Source organism: Halichoerus grypus, chromosome 6 (assembly GCF_964656455.1).
Source record: "Halichoerus grypus chromosome 6, mHalGry1.hap1.1, whole genome shotgun sequence".
Taxonomy (NCBI): domain Eukaryota; kingdom Metazoa; phylum Chordata; class Mammalia; order Carnivora; family Phocidae; genus Halichoerus; species Halichoerus grypus.
The window spans coordinates 134,431,292-134,448,845 of NC_135717.1; the positions used below are offsets into that span (position 1 = coordinate 134,431,292).

A 17,554-nucleotide genomic window follows, 5' to 3' on the forward strand; every position below is an offset into this window, starting at 1 on the left:
CTGAGCCAAAGGCAGTCGCTCAACCAACTGAGCCACCCAGGCGCCCCATAATCTGACTTTTTTATAAAGATTTTATTTATTTTATTTTAGAGATAGCGTGAGCGGGGCAGGGGCAGAGGGAGAGAGAGAATCTCAAGCAGACTCCCTGCTGAGCATGGAACCCCCACGTAGGGCTCAGTGCCATGACTCAAAGATCAGGACCTGAGCTGGAATCAAGAGTTGGGCATTCAGCCGACTGAGCCACCCAGGTGCCCCCATAATCTGATTTCTTAAAATTAGTCTTTTATTTCATAACTGTGCTTCATCATCTCATTTATTCTCACTCATTGTAATTTGACACCCATTACCATCATACCACCTAAATTACGTTTCTATGCCAAAACCTGCTCCTCTCCCAAATAATACTATCATGATGCGCAAAACCAACTTATTCTTCCCTCAGTAAGTTCAGATCTAGTTTAATGGTATCATCATTCAGTGGTTGCATGTAAAACAAACTTGGAGACGTCCATTTCAGTAAAAATTTATCAAGAACCAAGTCCTACCAGTTTACCTTAAAGAAGTTTCTTAAATTTCTGCATACTCTTCATTCTCTGTTTTTAGTCCATTTAATCTGCCTCTAGTCTTGAGTTCTTAGCTGATTTTTCTCCTTGTTACAGTTTCTTTGCCCACAGTCCCCTCTCTACACCACCACTGGAGGGTTGGTTTGTTTGTTTGTTTGTTTTGTAATGTACAAATCTGATTGTCTCTTGCTTTAAAAAACAAACAAAATCTGGGGCACCTGAGTAGCTTGGTTGATTAAGCATCTGATTCTTAATTTTGGCTCCGGTGGCGATCTCAGGGTCATGACATGGAGCCCTGCATCTGCTCTGCACTCAGCATGGAGTCTGCTTGAGATTCTTTTTTTCCCTCTGCCTAACTTCACACTTATTGTGACGTCAGTCAAATTACTTACCCTTTCTGTGCTTCAGTCTCCTCGTTTGTAATATGGGGATGATATAGTACCTACTTTATGGGATTGTGAAGAGGATCAGTAAGTAAATATATTAGAAGAAATCCTAGCACGTGGTAGATGCTGTGTAGGTGTTAATTCGTAATCTCAATTTCTCTGCAAGTCATTGGGTATAGCAGAATTTTAAAGATTTACAATATGGTTTTGGTATGGGTATATACTTCCATTTTTGAAGTTAGCTCTACCTCTGATTCTCATTTTTACTTTAGGAATTGAAAAATACCTTGTTTCAGAAATCATGTAGTTTTGATGAATGAAAAATCATCCCAATTGGGCGGTGATTAAGGAGATGGAGTTTGATTGTCTGGGTTCAGACTCTGGTTCCACTGCTTTATGGCTGTATACTTTGGGCAAATTTCTTAACTTCCTTGTGCCCAGTGTTCTCATTTGTAAATGAGGAATAATTATATTTCCATCATGGAATTGTAAAGAGGATTAAATGAGTTAATATTTGCAAAGCATTCAGAACAGTGCCTGGTGTCAAGTAAGTGCTCAATAAATGTTAGCTGCTACTATTGTTAAGGAAAATCTTTCAGATTTCTTAAACATTATAAAATTATTATTGGTTAGGAAATAGTTAAATATTTATTTTTGCTGCCATTTTCCACAAAGATTTAAGCTGCTCACAAATATAAAAGCAATATAGTTATGTAAAATACATTAGAAAAAAAAGTAAAAGGAAAGTAAGGGTAAAAAAGGTAAATGGTACTGGAAGTATATTTATTAAATAAACTGTATGCTTTAGTGGGGCACAGTTTAGCTCTTAAGTTTTTTAGCAGCCAAAGTAAAGAGGGGAACCTGATCCATTATAAGGATGATAGGATCCACACTCAAATAAAACCAAAAGCAAAACCCCAAAAATCTAGTTTCTGAAGGGTAGACCAGAGAATAAAGTCTCCTGTAGGTTTTTGTACTATGTAATATAATGTATGTACTTATGTGATATATTGCATCTTTTTTTTTTTTTTTAGAGATTATATGAGGGAGGAGGATAGTGCGAGAGCCTGTGGGGGGAGGGGCAGAGGGAGAGAGAAACTCATGCAGACTCTACAATGAATGTGGAGCCTGATGTGGGGCTCCATCCTATGACCCCTGAGATCATAACCTGAGCTGAAACCAAAAGTCGGACGCTCAACCGACTGCACCATCAGGTGCCTCTGTATCTTTTTGGTAAGAAAAAAGGACCCTGTAATGCCTCTAGGATGCTGATAGTTTTATGCCAGTGGGTAGTTCAGTAGTTACTAAATACAGGGTACCAATTTGACATCTTCAGGTCTCTGATGATTTGACTAAATCAAGGGTAGGTTTTTGTCAGCATGTGGATGAATTCAATTTTACATGAATATTGTTTTTAACTGAGCTTTTGAAAATAGGTTTGAGTTTGATTAGAAACCCTGATTAGTTTTTAGAGTTCAGGTTTTTTTTTTAACTGTCTGTAGAACAATATGTTTTAACAGTCAACCAATCAGAGAAAGTGACGTTCTCTTGTGAATATTGAGGGGAGAAACAGGGACACTGCCTGTAAAGACCATCCTGTGTCTTCTATAACTGGTGGACAGAATTGAATTAATGGAATGAGTTGAATTTACCTATCACAGAAAAGGCAGGAGAAAGGAGATAGCCTGAAGTAGGTTTTGGCCTTAGACCCACTGCTCTGATTGTTAGTTTACTTTCATTCATTTATTCAACAAATATTTATTAAGCATCTGATTTGTTCCAAGCACTATATTAGGCATTGGGTGTATATCAGATAGCCCCTTACCTTCTTTCTTAAAGACTTAAGTTCTTTAGAGGGAAAATACTCAGTAACACCCACCTCTTTGTCTTGTCTAAATAAGAAATGCAAAATGAATTTCACGTCCTTGAAGTAGGTGCTATTTTTAGTGAATGTTTGTATTCTGAAGACCAGTAAATTGACTCATTATGAGGGCAGGGCCTGAAGTGTTTCACCTGCATCTAGCCAAGATTCTGGCACATAGTAGGTATTCAGTGATTAGGAATGAGCAAGAAGATAGGGAGAGATGGAATCACTAAGAGTCCTCTTGTTTTGGAGTTAAAAAGTTCTATTTTAGTACACTTGGGTTTCACTCTGTTTTTACGGTGACTGTTTTAGAATTTAGTTCTATCGGAAAAAAACATGAAACAATTGGGAAATCAGCTGTTATTTTTTAAGAGTTTGCTTTGATGGCACTCTTAGTAGGAATTCATGTAACTTGAATTTGGCTCCTTATAACTTGTAACTTGAATTTGGCCCCTTCTAATTCCCTTTAGATATGCTTATACTCCTGTAAAACCCTTGTGCTTAAGAAATGGAAAGAATATTCTAGTATCTAGATTTTCCTGGAGAACTTTTCTTTTCCTAGACTAGATCTTATAACATGGTAATACCTTCCTGGTGTAAAATACAATATGTCTTTTTTTTTTTTTTCCTGGTATTCTTTATTTTTTTTTTTTAGATTTTATTTATTTGTTAGAGAGAGAGGGAGAGAGTGCACAAGCGGGACAGCTGCAGGCAGAGGGAGAAGCAGGCTCCCCACTGAGCAGGGAGCCCAAGGCGGGGCTCGATCCCCAGACCCTGGGATCATGACCTGAGCCAAAGGCAGACGCTTAACTGACTGAACCACCCAGGCATCCCTTTTTCTGGCATTCTTTAGCAAACATTTTAATACCTTTTGTATGTTGAGTTCTTTGGATACTGAGTGGTTAAACATAGACTTTATTTTTGATACAGTACAGTAGTTTGCAAATTTAACAAGTTAGTTTATGGGTTAATAAAAACATGGCTTTTGGGGGGAAAGAATTAAAATGTTAGGTCTTTGATGGGACATAGCTGCTGGGACTAAATGAAAAATTATAACCCAGCTTTTTTATTTTTACTTTTTGGTGGAAGGAAATCCTTATGAAATCTATTTACTGTCTCTTAATGTGGAACACTGTAATGTATTTGTAGTCCTTGGTATAAGAGAAGTCATTCATTTAGTCCTCATTGTACCTCCACAGACTGCTAAATTATTCCTGTCCTCCTGTCTGACATTGTTTGGCACACTGTTGCCCTTAAGAAGCAATAATGGTTCTGCTGCCTGCCATTTGAGAATTGTAACATCCTTAATATCTCAACATCTCCATATCTTCACTCCCAGAATTTCTGTGACTTGTTACTCTTAAAACCATTTATGTTCTACATTTCTTTTGTTCCACAGTCATTACTGATTAACTGTCCCAAATAAAACTCACTGTTTACTTTTTTCCTTCTGTATTCTCTATGTCAGTGAATAACCTCATCCACTCAGTTTTGTCCCTGATTTCTCTTCTCTTCCTCTCCCACATCTAATCAGTCATGAAGTCCTTCCTATCATTTTGACCTTCTAAATATATTTCTAAGCCATCTGCCTTTCTTCATCCCCACCGCCACTGCTGTACTTCAAGCCACCATGAATCTCTCCCTCCCTGGATTATTGCAGCTGTTCATTCTTGGCTCTGCAGCCGGTGTGTGTGCTTAGAAAAGGCAAGTCTGACCATGGCATTCCCCTGCTAGAACTTTTTAATGGCTTTCTAGTGGCAACGAGTTTTCTTCAGGACAAATTCCAAACTCCCAAATTCTTGAGCGTGGTTTGTGTAACTCTTTGTGATCTGATATGGTCTCTACTCTTGTCTCTAAACTCTTTTACCTCTACTGTCTGGTCTGGATTGCAGCCATGCACTGAACTACTGCTTCCTGTGTAGAACATATACTTTTTGCCAAGAGCATAAGCCCTTTTGTAGTTAAAATTGTCATTCTCCAGGTCTCAGTTTACATGTCCCTCTAATTAAGTCTTTCTGATTTCTCATCCTGCCGAGTCCTTAGGTCTAGATTAGATATCATTTATTAGGTCCTACTGTGGTATCCTATTCATGCTGTTTTCTTGTCCTAATCCCCTCTTAGATTGTAAATGCTATGAAGGCAGTGACTGAATCTTACGTATTTATACCTAGAAACATGCTCTGTGCCTGGCACATTGCATGCATTCATTATGTATTTTTTTGAGAAATAACTGAAAATGACATCTCATTCAGGAGCCAGTGCATACTTCCATCACACTCTGCTATGGCAATTTATTTACTGGTTTACATGACATTACTGGTTTAGGCAGATACTTTTTTTGGTGTGTGTTTTTCCACCAAAATCTTTTATTCCCAGCATTTTGTTGAAGCTTCATAAATGTGTAGAGTGTATGAGTAAAGAAACTTCTAAATCAGATTAGGTGGAGTGGGGGTGGTGGGAAGAGTTTGGATGGGCTATTGGTCTTTTGAAGGATTTAGAAGTTATGTGCAGAGAGAATGTGTAATGAAGAGAGAATAAAAGAGTGCACACATAAAAAGGCACAAGGCTTTGAGGGAACAGGTGAGTTCAAAGTGGCCCAAGGCAGGAAGTTGGTATGTATTGGGAAGTGTCAGGTGTTGATTAGCTGCAGAGGTAAAATATAGGTATAGAGAGTGCAGTCAGAAGGATTTTTAAGCTCAGTCATGGCATGGTCAGATGTACATTTTTATAAAGATCAATTTTGGCAGTGTTTACACATTACTCACTTTACACAAATTATTGAAAGGTGACTAGATTGGGAGAAGAGAGACCAGAATGTTATTTTGGCAACTCAGGATAGAAATGATGAGGGATCAAAGTCAGAGGTGAAGGTTTGAGGGATTTAGGAGATAGGATGGGGATGATGAAAAAAAAGGATAACTGGGTGGATGGGATGTCTTTGACAGTGCTGGGACTATCAGAAGAGCAGATATAGGGTAAAACATACTGAGCTTAAGATGCCTGTGGGTTATTCAAATGAAATATCAAGTAGGTGCTTAGATATTTGGGTGTGGAGTTCATTAGAATTTCTAGGTTCACTCTGGTATTTTGTGGGGATAACCTTCTCTAACCAAAGTTTAAATTTTCAGTATGCTTAATGGTTTTAAAGATTATTTATTTATTTACTTGACAGAGAGAGAGAGACAGTGAGAGAGGGAACACAAGCAGGGGGAGTGGAAGAGGGAGAAGCAGGCTTCCCGCTGTGCAGGAGCCCGATGTGGGGCTCCCAGGACCCTGGGACCATGACCTGAGCTGAAGGCAGATGCTTAACGACTGAGCCACCCAGGCGCCACCTGCTTAATGGTTTTAAAGAAAATTTTTAAAACTTTTTTTGTTGTTCAATTTAGCTTATAAAATTAACATAGCTACGACAGTTCAAGAATGTATGTTATGCATAGTAGGTGTTGGATTAATATGTTTAAACAGATACTTAGGGCAAGAATTTTACCCCTAAGCTTAATAGTGAATTTTAAAAAGCTGGGTTGAATTGTAAAATTTTGAAAATAAAGATTATGATAATAATACAAATAAAAATCCAATCCCATCCCACTCAAGTGTAGGAACAATATAAAAAATTACTTGCTGCTGTGTTGTGCAACTTATCTTTTCCAGCTTTTTTTGTCAGAAAGTAGCATGGTCTTGAGTTGGATAGTCCCAAGTACATTTCGGTTTATCTAGAAAGTTGAATTTATCTGTTTGCCTGCTTCATTTTTGCCTTTTAATTTTAACTTTTGCTAAATTAGAGGTCATCAAGTTTATTCTAGAACATTTGCTGTGGTCTAGAGTTCTTTTAATAAGTTATATCTGGCGGAGTTCCTTTGCTAAAGGAAAAAAATGTGCAGTTTGTTTTGCCATCAGCAGGCCATCATCACTGAGAGTTTTATAAATATACTTACCTGCTTAGGCATCTTAGCAAATATTTAAGAATAGATAAGATCCTGGAGGGCATGAGGCAGTTTTATTCCAAATGAACAACTTTTATCCTTTTTTTAGTACTTTAATACGTTGTTGTTTTTCTCCCCCTCCCAAGAGGGTGGGTAGTGCTTAGACTATTCTAGTTTGTGTAAAGATTTTACCTTTTTTATAACATTGCCAGGTACATGCAAGGAACTTTATCTTGTTTATTTTTCTGTTCTTCATGATGTCTGGCACATAGTAAGTGCCTAATAAAAGTTTCAGTTTGAATCAGTTTTATATAATTAGCTTAATACCACTAAGTGGCAAGTCTTTGTTGATAGTTGTTTGCTCCCTATGGACACCTAATCTGCAATGAAAACAGGGTGTAATCTAATTTTTTTTTTGAGGCAGGATCAACTTCCCTTTTCTTTCTTTTTTTTTTTAAGGGAACTATCTCTATTTACATATTTACCTTGATATGGGGTTTTACAGTTTAAAACAATAGACCTTTCATGTAAAATATTTTTCATACAGTTTGAGGTACAATTGACAATAACTTTTTGTGTATGTGGTGCAGTATATGGATTGTGTATGTGGTGCAGTATATGGATTGTCATAAGTTATACATACAGTGTGTGATTTGATAACTTATGCATGTATATACTGTGAACCCATCAACACAATCAGGATGATGATATTTCTGTCAAAGTTTCCTCTTGACTCACAGTAATCTATCACTACTTTTACCTTGTCCATAGGCAACCACTGAGCTTCTTTTTATCACTTTTTATCACTATAGATTAGTTTACATTTTCTAGAATTTCATATAAATTCAGCATATTTATTTTAAGATTCATTAATATTGCATGTATCATTAGTTTATTCATTTTTATTGCCAAATAGTATTCCATTGTATGGGTATACCAAGATTTGTTCATTCATTAACCTGTTGATAGACATTGGATTTTTTTCTACTTTTGGCTGTTACAAATAGAGCTTCTACGAAAATTGGTATAGTCTTTGTATGAACAGATGCTTTCTGTTTTCTTGGGCAAATACCACGGAGTAGAATGGCTGGATCATGTTAGTTGCACGCTTAGCATTTTAAGAAACTGCCAAGCTATTTTCCCAAGTAGATGTACCATTTTTACATTCTCACTGTGGTGTATGAAAGTCCCAACTGTTCCACATCTCTGTCAACATTTGGCATGTTAGTCTTTTTAATTATAGCCATTGTAATAGATGTGTAGTATTTCATTATGGTTTCAATTTGCATTTCCCTAATGATTAATGATGTTGAGCATCTTTTCATGTGGTTATATGCCATCCCTATATCTTCCTTGGTGAAGTGTCTGTTCATATCTTTTCCCCATTTTATTTTAAACTGTGTTACTCATTTTCTTGTTACTGAGTTTTGAGAGTTCTTATGTTCTGGATATAGGTCCTTTATTAGATATGTGATGTGATTTGCAAATGTCTTTTCCCTGCCTGAGCCTTGGCTTTTCATTTGCTTGATAATGTCTTTTAAAGAGCAGAAGTGTTCAATTTTGTTGATGTGTCAGTTTTTTTCTTTTATGCTTTTGGTGTCATTTCTAAAAAATTTTTGCTGAACCAAGGCCGTAAGATTATCTCCTATGTTTTCTTCCTCAATTTTGTAGTTTTTGTTTTGTTTTGTTTTTTTTAAATTTATTTATTTGAAAGAGAGAGCACATGCATGCAAGCACAGTTTAGGAAGGGGCAGCGGGAGAGAGAGAATTTCAAGCAGACTCCCTCTGAGTGTGGTGCCTGACATGGAGCTTGATCTCACCCCCCTGAGATCACGACCCGAGCCTAAACCAAGAGTCAGATGCTTAACTGACTGTGCCACCCAAGAGCCCCTGTAGATTTACTTTTTGCCTTTAAACCTGTGACCCATTTCAATTTAATTTGTGTATGTGGTGCAGTATATGGATTGAAGTTTATTTTTTGCACACTGAAGAGCAGTTTTTCAAGTGCTATTGAAAAGACCATTCTTTGCTGAATTGCTTTTGTCAAAAATAAATTTACCATATATATATATATGTTGATTTTTGAACTCTTTATTCTGTACTGTCAGTCTGTTTATTTTTCTTTACATCAATAATACATTTTCTTTTTTTTTTTTTTGAAAGATTTTATTTATTTGAGAGAGAGAGAGAATGAGAGACAGAGAGCATGAGAGGGAGGAGGGTCAGAGGGAGAAGCAGACTCCCTGCCGAGCAGGGAGCCCGACGCGGGACTCGATCCCGGGACTCCAGGATCATGACCTGAGCCGAAGGCAGTCGCCTAACCAACTGAGCCACCCAGGCGCCCAATAATACATTTTCTTGATTACTATAGATTTATATTGAGTCTTATAGTGAGGTATGTCAGTGCTTCACCATTATTCTCTTTCAAGGCTGATTTGATTATTCTAGGTCCTTTGAATTTCCACCAAATTTAGAATCAGCTTGTTAATATCTCCAAAAGAACCTGCTGGGATTTTGATTGGCATTGCAATCAATCTAGAGGTCAGTTTGGGGGAGAATGGACATCTTAGCAATATGATTCTCCTGAGCCGTGAACATGGTGTATTTTGTATGTAATTTAGGTCTTCTTTCATTTCTCTCAAATACGTTTATAATCTTCAGTTTAGAAGTCTTGCACATCTATTAGACTTATAACTGAGCAGAGAAAGATAGTTGTCATGTGGTTTCACTTATATGTGGAATATAAGAAATAGCATAGAGGATCATGGGGAAGGGAGGGAAAGTGGAATGGAAAGAAATCAGAGAGGGAGACAAACCATGAGGAAACATAGGAAACAAACAGGGTTGCTGGAGGGGAGGTAGGTGGGGGGCTGGGGTAATTGGGTGATAGGCATTAAGGAGGGCATGTGATGTGATGAGCACTGGGTGTTATATGAAACTGATAAATTATTGAATTATTGAACACTACATTTGAAACTAATGATGTACTATATGTTGGCTAATTGCATTTAAATAAGATTTATATCTGAGTACTTGATAGTTTTTGATGTTATTGTAAATGCTGTATTTAATACATATTTATATTTATTTATTAATATGTAGTTGATTTTTGTATATTGATCTTGAGTCCTGGATTCTTGTAAATAAATTCACTTAGGGGGCGCCTGGGTGGCTCAGTCGTTAAGCGTCTGCCTTCGGCTCAGATCATGATCCCAGGGTCCTGGGATCGAGCCCCGCTTCGGGCTCTCTGCTCGGTGGGAAGCCTGCTTCTCCCTCTCCCACTACACCTGCTTGTGTTCCCTCTCTTGCTGTGTCTCTCTCTGTCAAATAAATAAATCTTTAAAAAAATAATAATAAATTCACGTAGTTTTAGTAGCTTTTTTGTAGATTCTACTGGATTTTCTACATAGACAATCATGTCATCTGCAAATAAGTTGTATTACTTCTTTGTTCCAATATAGATGTCTTTTATTTTTTCTTTATTGTGATATCTAAAACCTCAAGTACAGTGTTGAACAGAGTAGTAAGACTGGACACCCTTATCTTGTTCTTGATCTTAGGAAAAAAACGTTCAGTCTTTATATGATATGTGGTATCAGCTCTAGTGTTTCATAGGTGCCTTTTATCAGACTGAGAAAGGTTCCTTCTATTCTTAATTTGCTGAGAGTTTTTGTCAGAAATGGATGTTGGATTTTGTTGAATGCTTTTTCTGCACCTTTTAAGATCATATGGTTAGGGCGCCTGGGTGGCTCAGTCGTTAAGCGTCTGCCTTCGGCTCAGGTCATGATCCCAGGGTCCTGGGATCGAGCCCTGCATCAGGCTCCCTGCTCGGCAGAGAGCCTGCTTCTCCCTCTCCCCCTGCTTGTGTTCCCTCTTTTGCTGTGTCTCTCTCTCTCAAATAAATAAAATCTTAAAAAAAAAAAACATGGTTATTCTTTTTTTTTTAATTTTTTAAAAAATATTTTATTTATTCATTCGAGACACAGAGATACAGAGAGAGAGAGAGAGAGAGCACGAGCAGGGGGAGAGGCAGAGGGAGAAGCAGGCTCCCTCCTGAGCCAGGAGCTGGACATGGGGCTTGATCCCAGGACCCTGGGATCATGACCCGAGCCGAAGGCAGATGGTTAACCATCTGAGCCACCCAGGTGCCCCAAGATCATATGGTTATTCTTTAAAATTTTTTTCACTATGGCGAATTTACAGGGATTGATTTTTGAATATTAAACCAACCTCAAGTAGGGTAAACCCCACTTGGTCATGAAGTATTTTCATTTTTGCGTATTGTTGGATTCAGTTTGCTAAATTTTGTTTAGAATTTTTGCATCTAAGTTCATGAGATATATTGGTCTATAGTTTTATATTCTTGTAATGTTTTAGTTTCATTTTGGTGTCAGGGTAATAATGCTGGCCTCATAGAATGGTTGGGAAGTTACTCTTCAGTTTTCTGAAAGAGTTTGTGTAGGGTTGGTATTACTTCTATAAATATTTGGCAAAATTCATCAGTAGAAGCATCTGGGCCTGGAATTTTCTTTGTCTTAAGGTTTTTAACTACAAATTCAATTTCCTTAATTGATACTGGGCTACTCAGGTTATCTGTTTCATCTTGAGTGAGCTTTGATAGCTTTGTCTCTTAAGGAATTTATCTGTTTTTTCTAAGTTGTCAAATTTATTAGTCTAAGGTCAAGAAATTTCTTAGTATCTTTTTTCCCTTTTTTTTCTTGGTATCTTTTTTCTGTGTAAATCTGTAGTGATGTTAACGCTCTAATTCTTAGTATTGGTTAATTTGTGTCTTTTGTTTTTTCCTTATCAGTCTGGCTAGAGTTTTACCAGTTTTATTCTTAAAGAAGTAGTTTTTGGTTTCATTGATTTCCCCCTCCCCCATTTTTCTTTTTTCTATTTTTATTGATTTCTACTCTGATCGTTATTTCTTTCTGCTTGCTTTGGGTTTCATTTGCAATTCTTTTTCTAGTATCTTAAGTTAGAAGCTGAGGTCATTAATTTGAGGCCTTTTTTCTTTTCTAATAAAGGCATGTAGTGCTATACATTTCCCACTCACTAAGCACTGCTTAGTGACACCACACAAATTTTTTCTTTAAAGATTATTCATTTATTTATTTGGGAGAGAGAGAGCACGAGCGGGGTGGGAGGCAGGGGAAAGATGGAGAAGCAGATCCCTGGTGAGCAGGGTGCCCGATGAGGGGCTCGATCCCAGGACCCTGGGATCATGACCTGAGCTGAAGACAGACGCCCAGTCGACTGAGCCACCCAGGTACCCTGACACTGCATAAATTTTTATATGTGTTTGCATTTTCTTTTTTAAGCTTTTATTTATTTTTTTGAGGTAGAGAGAACATGAGTGGGGGGGGGAGGCACAGAGGGAGAGGGAGGCACAGTGGGAGAGGGAGAAGCAGCCTCCCCACTCAGCAGGGAGCCTGACATGGGGCTCCATCCCAGAGCCCTGAGATCATGACCTGAGCCGAAGGCAGACGCCTAACCGGCTGAGCCACCCAGGTGCCCCTGTGTTTGTATTTTCATTCAGTTCACATTTTTCCTAATTTCCCTTTTGATTTTTTTCTTTGACCCTTGGATTATTTAGATGTTACTAATTTCTAGATATGTGGGAATGTTCTGAAGATATTTCATTCACTGATTTGTAATTTAATTCTATCATTGTCACATAATATACTTGAACTCTTAAATATACTGAGATTTGTTTTATGGTCCAAAATATGATCTGTCTTGGTAGATGTTTTGTATACAGTTGAAAAGAAAGTGTATTCTGTTGTTGGGTAGAGTGTTCTGTAAGTGCCAATCAGGTCAAGTTGTTACATTGTGACTGATATTTTGTCAGCTGTTTTAGGAGTTACTGAAAGAGGTGTATTGAAATCTGACTCTTAACTGTGGATTTGTTTATTTGTGCAGTTCTATCAGTTTATGTTTAAAATTTTTGAAATTCTGTTGTTAGGTGCATAAACATTTAGGGTTGTTAGATTGTATTGATGTATAGACTACCTTATCATTCTGAAATTATCCTTATACCTGCTAATATTTCTTTGGCTATGAAATTTACTTTTGTCTTATACTAATATAGCCCTTCTAGCTTTCTTTTGATTGTGTTAGTGTGATATATCTTTCCTTTTTTTTTAAACCTGTTTGTCTCTATATTTAAAATATTTTTAGGTAGCATAGAGTTTGGTTTTATTTTTTATCCAGTCTGACAGCTTCTTTTTAGTTGGAGTCTTTAGATGATTTACATTTAATGCAATTACTGATGTGGTTAAATTTAAATCTGTCATTTTGCTATTTGTTGTCTCTTTGCCCCATCTTTTCTTTGTTTCATTTTCTATTTCTGCCTTCTTTGTGATTAACGGAGTAGTTTTAATTATTCCATGTTTACTTCCTTTGTTGCCTTATTAGCTATATCTCTTATTTTAGAGATTGCTTTAGGGCTTATAGTATACATCTTTACTACTTTAACTTACCTTAACTTCTACATCTTTAACATTTAACATTTATCTTCGAGAGTTATACTACTTGGCGTAAAGTATAAGAACTTAGAATAATATACTTCCATTTCTCTTCTCCTGACCTTTGTGTTATTTTTATTTTACTTTGCCTGTGTTACAAACCCACAAAACAAAGACATACGTGCATTTATCTAGTTGTGCTTTCTTTTTTTCTCTTTTATTTTAAATTCTGGTATGGTCAATGGAATATTACTCAGCCATCAGAAAGGATGAATACCTACCATTTGCATCGACGTGGATGGAACTGGAGGGTATTTTGCTAAGTGAGAGAAAGCAGAGAAAGACAGTTATCATATGGTTTCACTCATATGTGGAACATAAGGAATAGTGCAGAGGACCATGGGGTAAGGGAGGGAAAACTGAATGGGAAGAAATCAGGGAGGGAGACAAACCATGAGAGACTCTGGACTCCAGGAAACAAACTGAGGGTTGCAGTGGGAAGGGGGGTGGGGGGGAATGGGGTAATTGGGTGATGGGTATTGAGGAGGGCACATGTTACAATGAGCACTGGGTGTTATACGCCACTAATGAATGGTTGAACACTACATCAAAAACTAATGATATACTATATGTCGGCTAACTGAACATAAAAAAAAAAAAATTCTGGTATGGTTAACATAAAGTGTTATGTTAGTTTCAGGTGTACAATATAGTGAAAAAATATGGAACACTTCACGAATTTCCATGTCATCCTAATCTTCTCTGTGTATTGTTCCAATTTTAGTTTATGTGCTGCATTCTACTTACACTTTAAACAAAGAGATTTGATTAACAAGAAATAAAATGTGTTTATCCACATAGTTAACTATTTTGGGTGGCTTTCATTTCTGTGTGTAGATTCAGATTTCCTTCTAGTATAATTTGTTCTGTCTGAAAGACTTCCTTTAACATTTTTTGTAGTGTAGGTCTGATGGTGAGGGAATTTTTTTTTAGCTTTTTTTTTTTTTTTAAAAGATTTTATTTATTTGACAGAGAGTTAGCGAGAGCAGGAACACAAGCAGGGGGAGTGGGAGAGGGAGAAGCAGGCTTCCTGCTGAGCAAGGGAGCCCGATGTGGGACTCGATCCCAGGACCCCGGGATCATGACCTGAGCTGAAGGCAGACGCTTAACGACTGAGCCACCCAGGCGCCCCTTTTTTAGCTTTTATATGTCTGAAAAAGTATTTTATCTTCTTCTTTTGAAAGATATTTTCTCTGCATGTAGAATTATAGGTTAACAATGTTTTTTTCCTTTCAGTACTTTCAAGATGTTCCAAGGAGATAGGAAGAAGCATTCAGAGGTGATGGATATGTTTATGGCTTGATGATGATGGTTTCATGGGTGTATACTTATCCCCAGACTTATTACCAAATCATACACATTAAAGGGGCGCCTGGGTGGCTCAGTTGGTTAAACATCTGCCTTCGGCTCCGGTCATGATCTCAGAGTCCTGGAACTGAGCCCCGCGTCCACGCTCCCAGGGAGCCTGTTTCTCCCTCTCCCTCTACCCCATCCCTGCTCCTGCATGTGCGTGTGTGCGTTTGCCTTCTCTATCTCAAATAAATAAAATCTTTTTAAAAATCATACACATTAGAGGTGCCTGGGTGGCTCTGTTGGCTAAGTGTCTGCCTTTGGCTCAGGTCATGATCCCAGGGTCCCAGGATTGAGCCCCACATCGGGCTCTCTGCTCAGCGGGAGCCTCCTTCTCCCTCTCCCTGCCACTCCCCCTGCTTATACTCTCTCTTTGTCAAATAAATAAATTAGATCTTTTTAAAAAAATTGTACACATTAAATTCATGTCAGTCATATCTTAGTAACATGGTTAAAAAGAAAAAAGTGTTTCTTCATTGTTTTCTAGTCTTGTTTCTAAAAAGAAATCTGCTGAACTCGTTATATTTAACGTTTTTTTTTCCTCTGGCTGATTTCAAGATTTTCTGTATATTACTGATTTTGTACAATTTGATTATGATGTACCTATATATAGTTCTCTTTGTGATTCTTGCAATTTTGAGTTCATTGGGGTGTTTAGATCTGTGGGTTTATTAGTCTTCATCAAATTTGGAAAAATGTCTGCAGTTATTTTTTCAAAAGAGATCTTTTTCTGTTTCTCCCCTTCATCATCTTCAAGTACTTCAATTATATGTATATTAGACCACTTGAAGTTTTCCTGCAGCTCACTGATGCTCTCTTCACCTTTTCTCAGTCTTTTTTTCCTGTGTGTATATAGTTTCTATTGCTGTAACTTGAGGTTCATTATTCTTCTGCGATGTCTAATCTGCCATTATTCCTTTTAGTGTATTTTTCATCTTACATTGAAGTTTTCATCTCTAGAAGTTCACTGGGTGTTTTTTATATTTTTGATGTCTTCTTAGTGATTTCTGACTTTTTCTAGAATCTTGACTATATCCAATTCAGTTATAATAATGCTTGAATATTCTTCTCTATTAATTCTATTTTTTGTGTCATTTGGGGTCATATTTAATTGGTTGATTTTCCTGCTCATTAGGATCAAATTTTCCTGTTAGTGTGCCTGGTAAATTTTTTTTACTAGATGTTAGGTCTTGTGAATTTTATCTTGTTGGTTGTAGATATTTATATATTTATGTATTATCCTGTTATGTGGAAACCAACAGTTTTGGGTCTTGTTTTTAAACTTTGTTAGATGGGTACAGCACGGCATTTAATGTGGAACTAATTTTTCCCCACTGCTGAGGCTAGGCTGTTCTGAGTACTTTATCCAGTGCCCTGGGAATTACGAAGTTTCCCACTCTGGTGGGAATAGTTCTGTGTGAGCGTGCATATTGTTTCTTCTAATAATTTCAAGTGACTTTCCCCCCTAGCCTTAGTTAATTTAATGTAAATTACTGATACACATGCACTGACCAGTACTCTGCTGGCTACTCAGGGAGGGACCTCTGCAGATCTCTTTTGAGTTCTCTGTGCCCTTCTCTCTTCCCTGGGACTCTGTCCTGTGAACTCTGTCTTGGCCTCCCCCAATTCCCAGCTCTGTGTCCTCAACTCCAGGAGACTACTAGGTATTGTCTGGGTTTTCTCTCCCTTTGCCAGCTAGAAACTCTCTCAAGACAGTAAGCTCCCGCAGTTGTATGGCTCACCTCATTTGTTTCCTTTGAGCAGTCACTGTCTTTCATTACCTGTTAAAAAAAACAAAACAAAAAAAACCAAACTGTTTCAAAGGTTTGGTTGGCTTGCTTGCTTTTTTGTTTTTGTTTTTGTTTTCTGGTGAGAGGGTAAATCCAGTCTCTTTCTCTCTATCTTGGCTGCATGTATATTATAGGGTTTTTTCCCCTCTGTTTTTGGTGGGATTAATACCTATTTCTGCTATGTATCTTTTTTTTCTCAGGCTCAGGCTGAGTATTTGACTGTGTTCCAAGTTTGTTTCCTTGGTTGTTAGGAACTCTGAGATGATCTTTTTCTTCCAGAGGTTTTTTTGTTTGTTTGTTTTTGTTTTGTTTTTAAAGACTTATTTGAGAGAGAGAGAGCGAGAGAGGTCGAGCGCACACATGAGCAGTGGAGAGGGGCAGAGGAAGAGGGAGAAGCAGACTCCTTTCTGAGCAGGGAGCCTGACATGGGGCTCTATCCCAGGACCCTGAGATCATGAACCGAGCCGAAGGCAGACGCTTGACTGACTGAGCCACCCAGGTGCCCCTCTTCCAGAGTTTTTGTAATAACCATTTCATTCTTGTTATCTGTATTGGTTTTCTTTTGCTCTGTGTTTTCCGAGAGGTGATGTTGTCAACAAGACATTCAAGAATTTTATCAGGTGCTAAGTATTTAGAGAATGTCAGTAGATATATGGGTAGCTGAAGGTCATCATCACCTCTATAAGAGTGGGTTTATGCCAGTTTGTAATTGATATTAAAGTATCTTTTTTCCCTATTTCATTGGTAGTCTGTGTACAATCTCTGTAAAGATAACATTCTTTCCCCTCCTTTCCTTCCTTTTATTTTGCTGGTATGTGTAGTGATAGGTGGTGCTATTCCCTCAAATCTGCTTGATGTATCCTTCTGTTTAGTTTCCTCAGTGTATGTCCTTTCATTGTTGAATTCATGTCATGATTTCCATCTGACAGTATTCCTCCACTAGCTATGAGATTTGGTTTAAATTGTTTGTAAAACTGCACATTTTGCTTTTATTACCAGTGATTTTTAGCATTTTGGTTGAAAAACAAAACTTATTTACAGAGAAATGGTACGTCTATAACTTCATAAGGCAGACATCCTTGTAACCACCACTTCAGTCAAGAAATAGAGCTTTACAGCCACTCCAGAAGATCTTCCATGTACCCTTTTCC

At 37.5% G+C, this 17,554-nt stretch overlaps 1 protein-coding gene and 1 pseudogene across 3 annotated transcripts in view; one reads left to right on the forward strand and one right to left on the reverse strand.

Annotated features, from left to right (window-relative positions):
* Positions 1-17,554, forward strand: part of TBC1D15 (TBC1 domain family member 15) — an 85,964-nt gene that overhangs the window by 1,807 nt on the left and 66,603 nt on the right. For 2 of the 3 annotated variants that reach the window (XR_013449278.1, XM_078076294.1), the window contains exon 2: positions 14,500-14,542. The exons of the other annotated variant lie outside the window; for it this stretch is intronic. Coding sequence is in view for 1 of the 2 variants with exons in the window: in XM_078076294.1 (XP_077932420.1) it covers positions 14,510-14,542 (33 nt within the window). In the remaining variant the exon portion in view is untranslated. The remainder of the gene's footprint in view (positions 1-14,499; positions 14,543-17,554) is intronic. 3 annotated transcript variants of the gene reach the window in all.
* On the reverse strand, positions 13,920-14,012 carry LOC118525147 (U6 spliceosomal RNA; annotated as a pseudogene).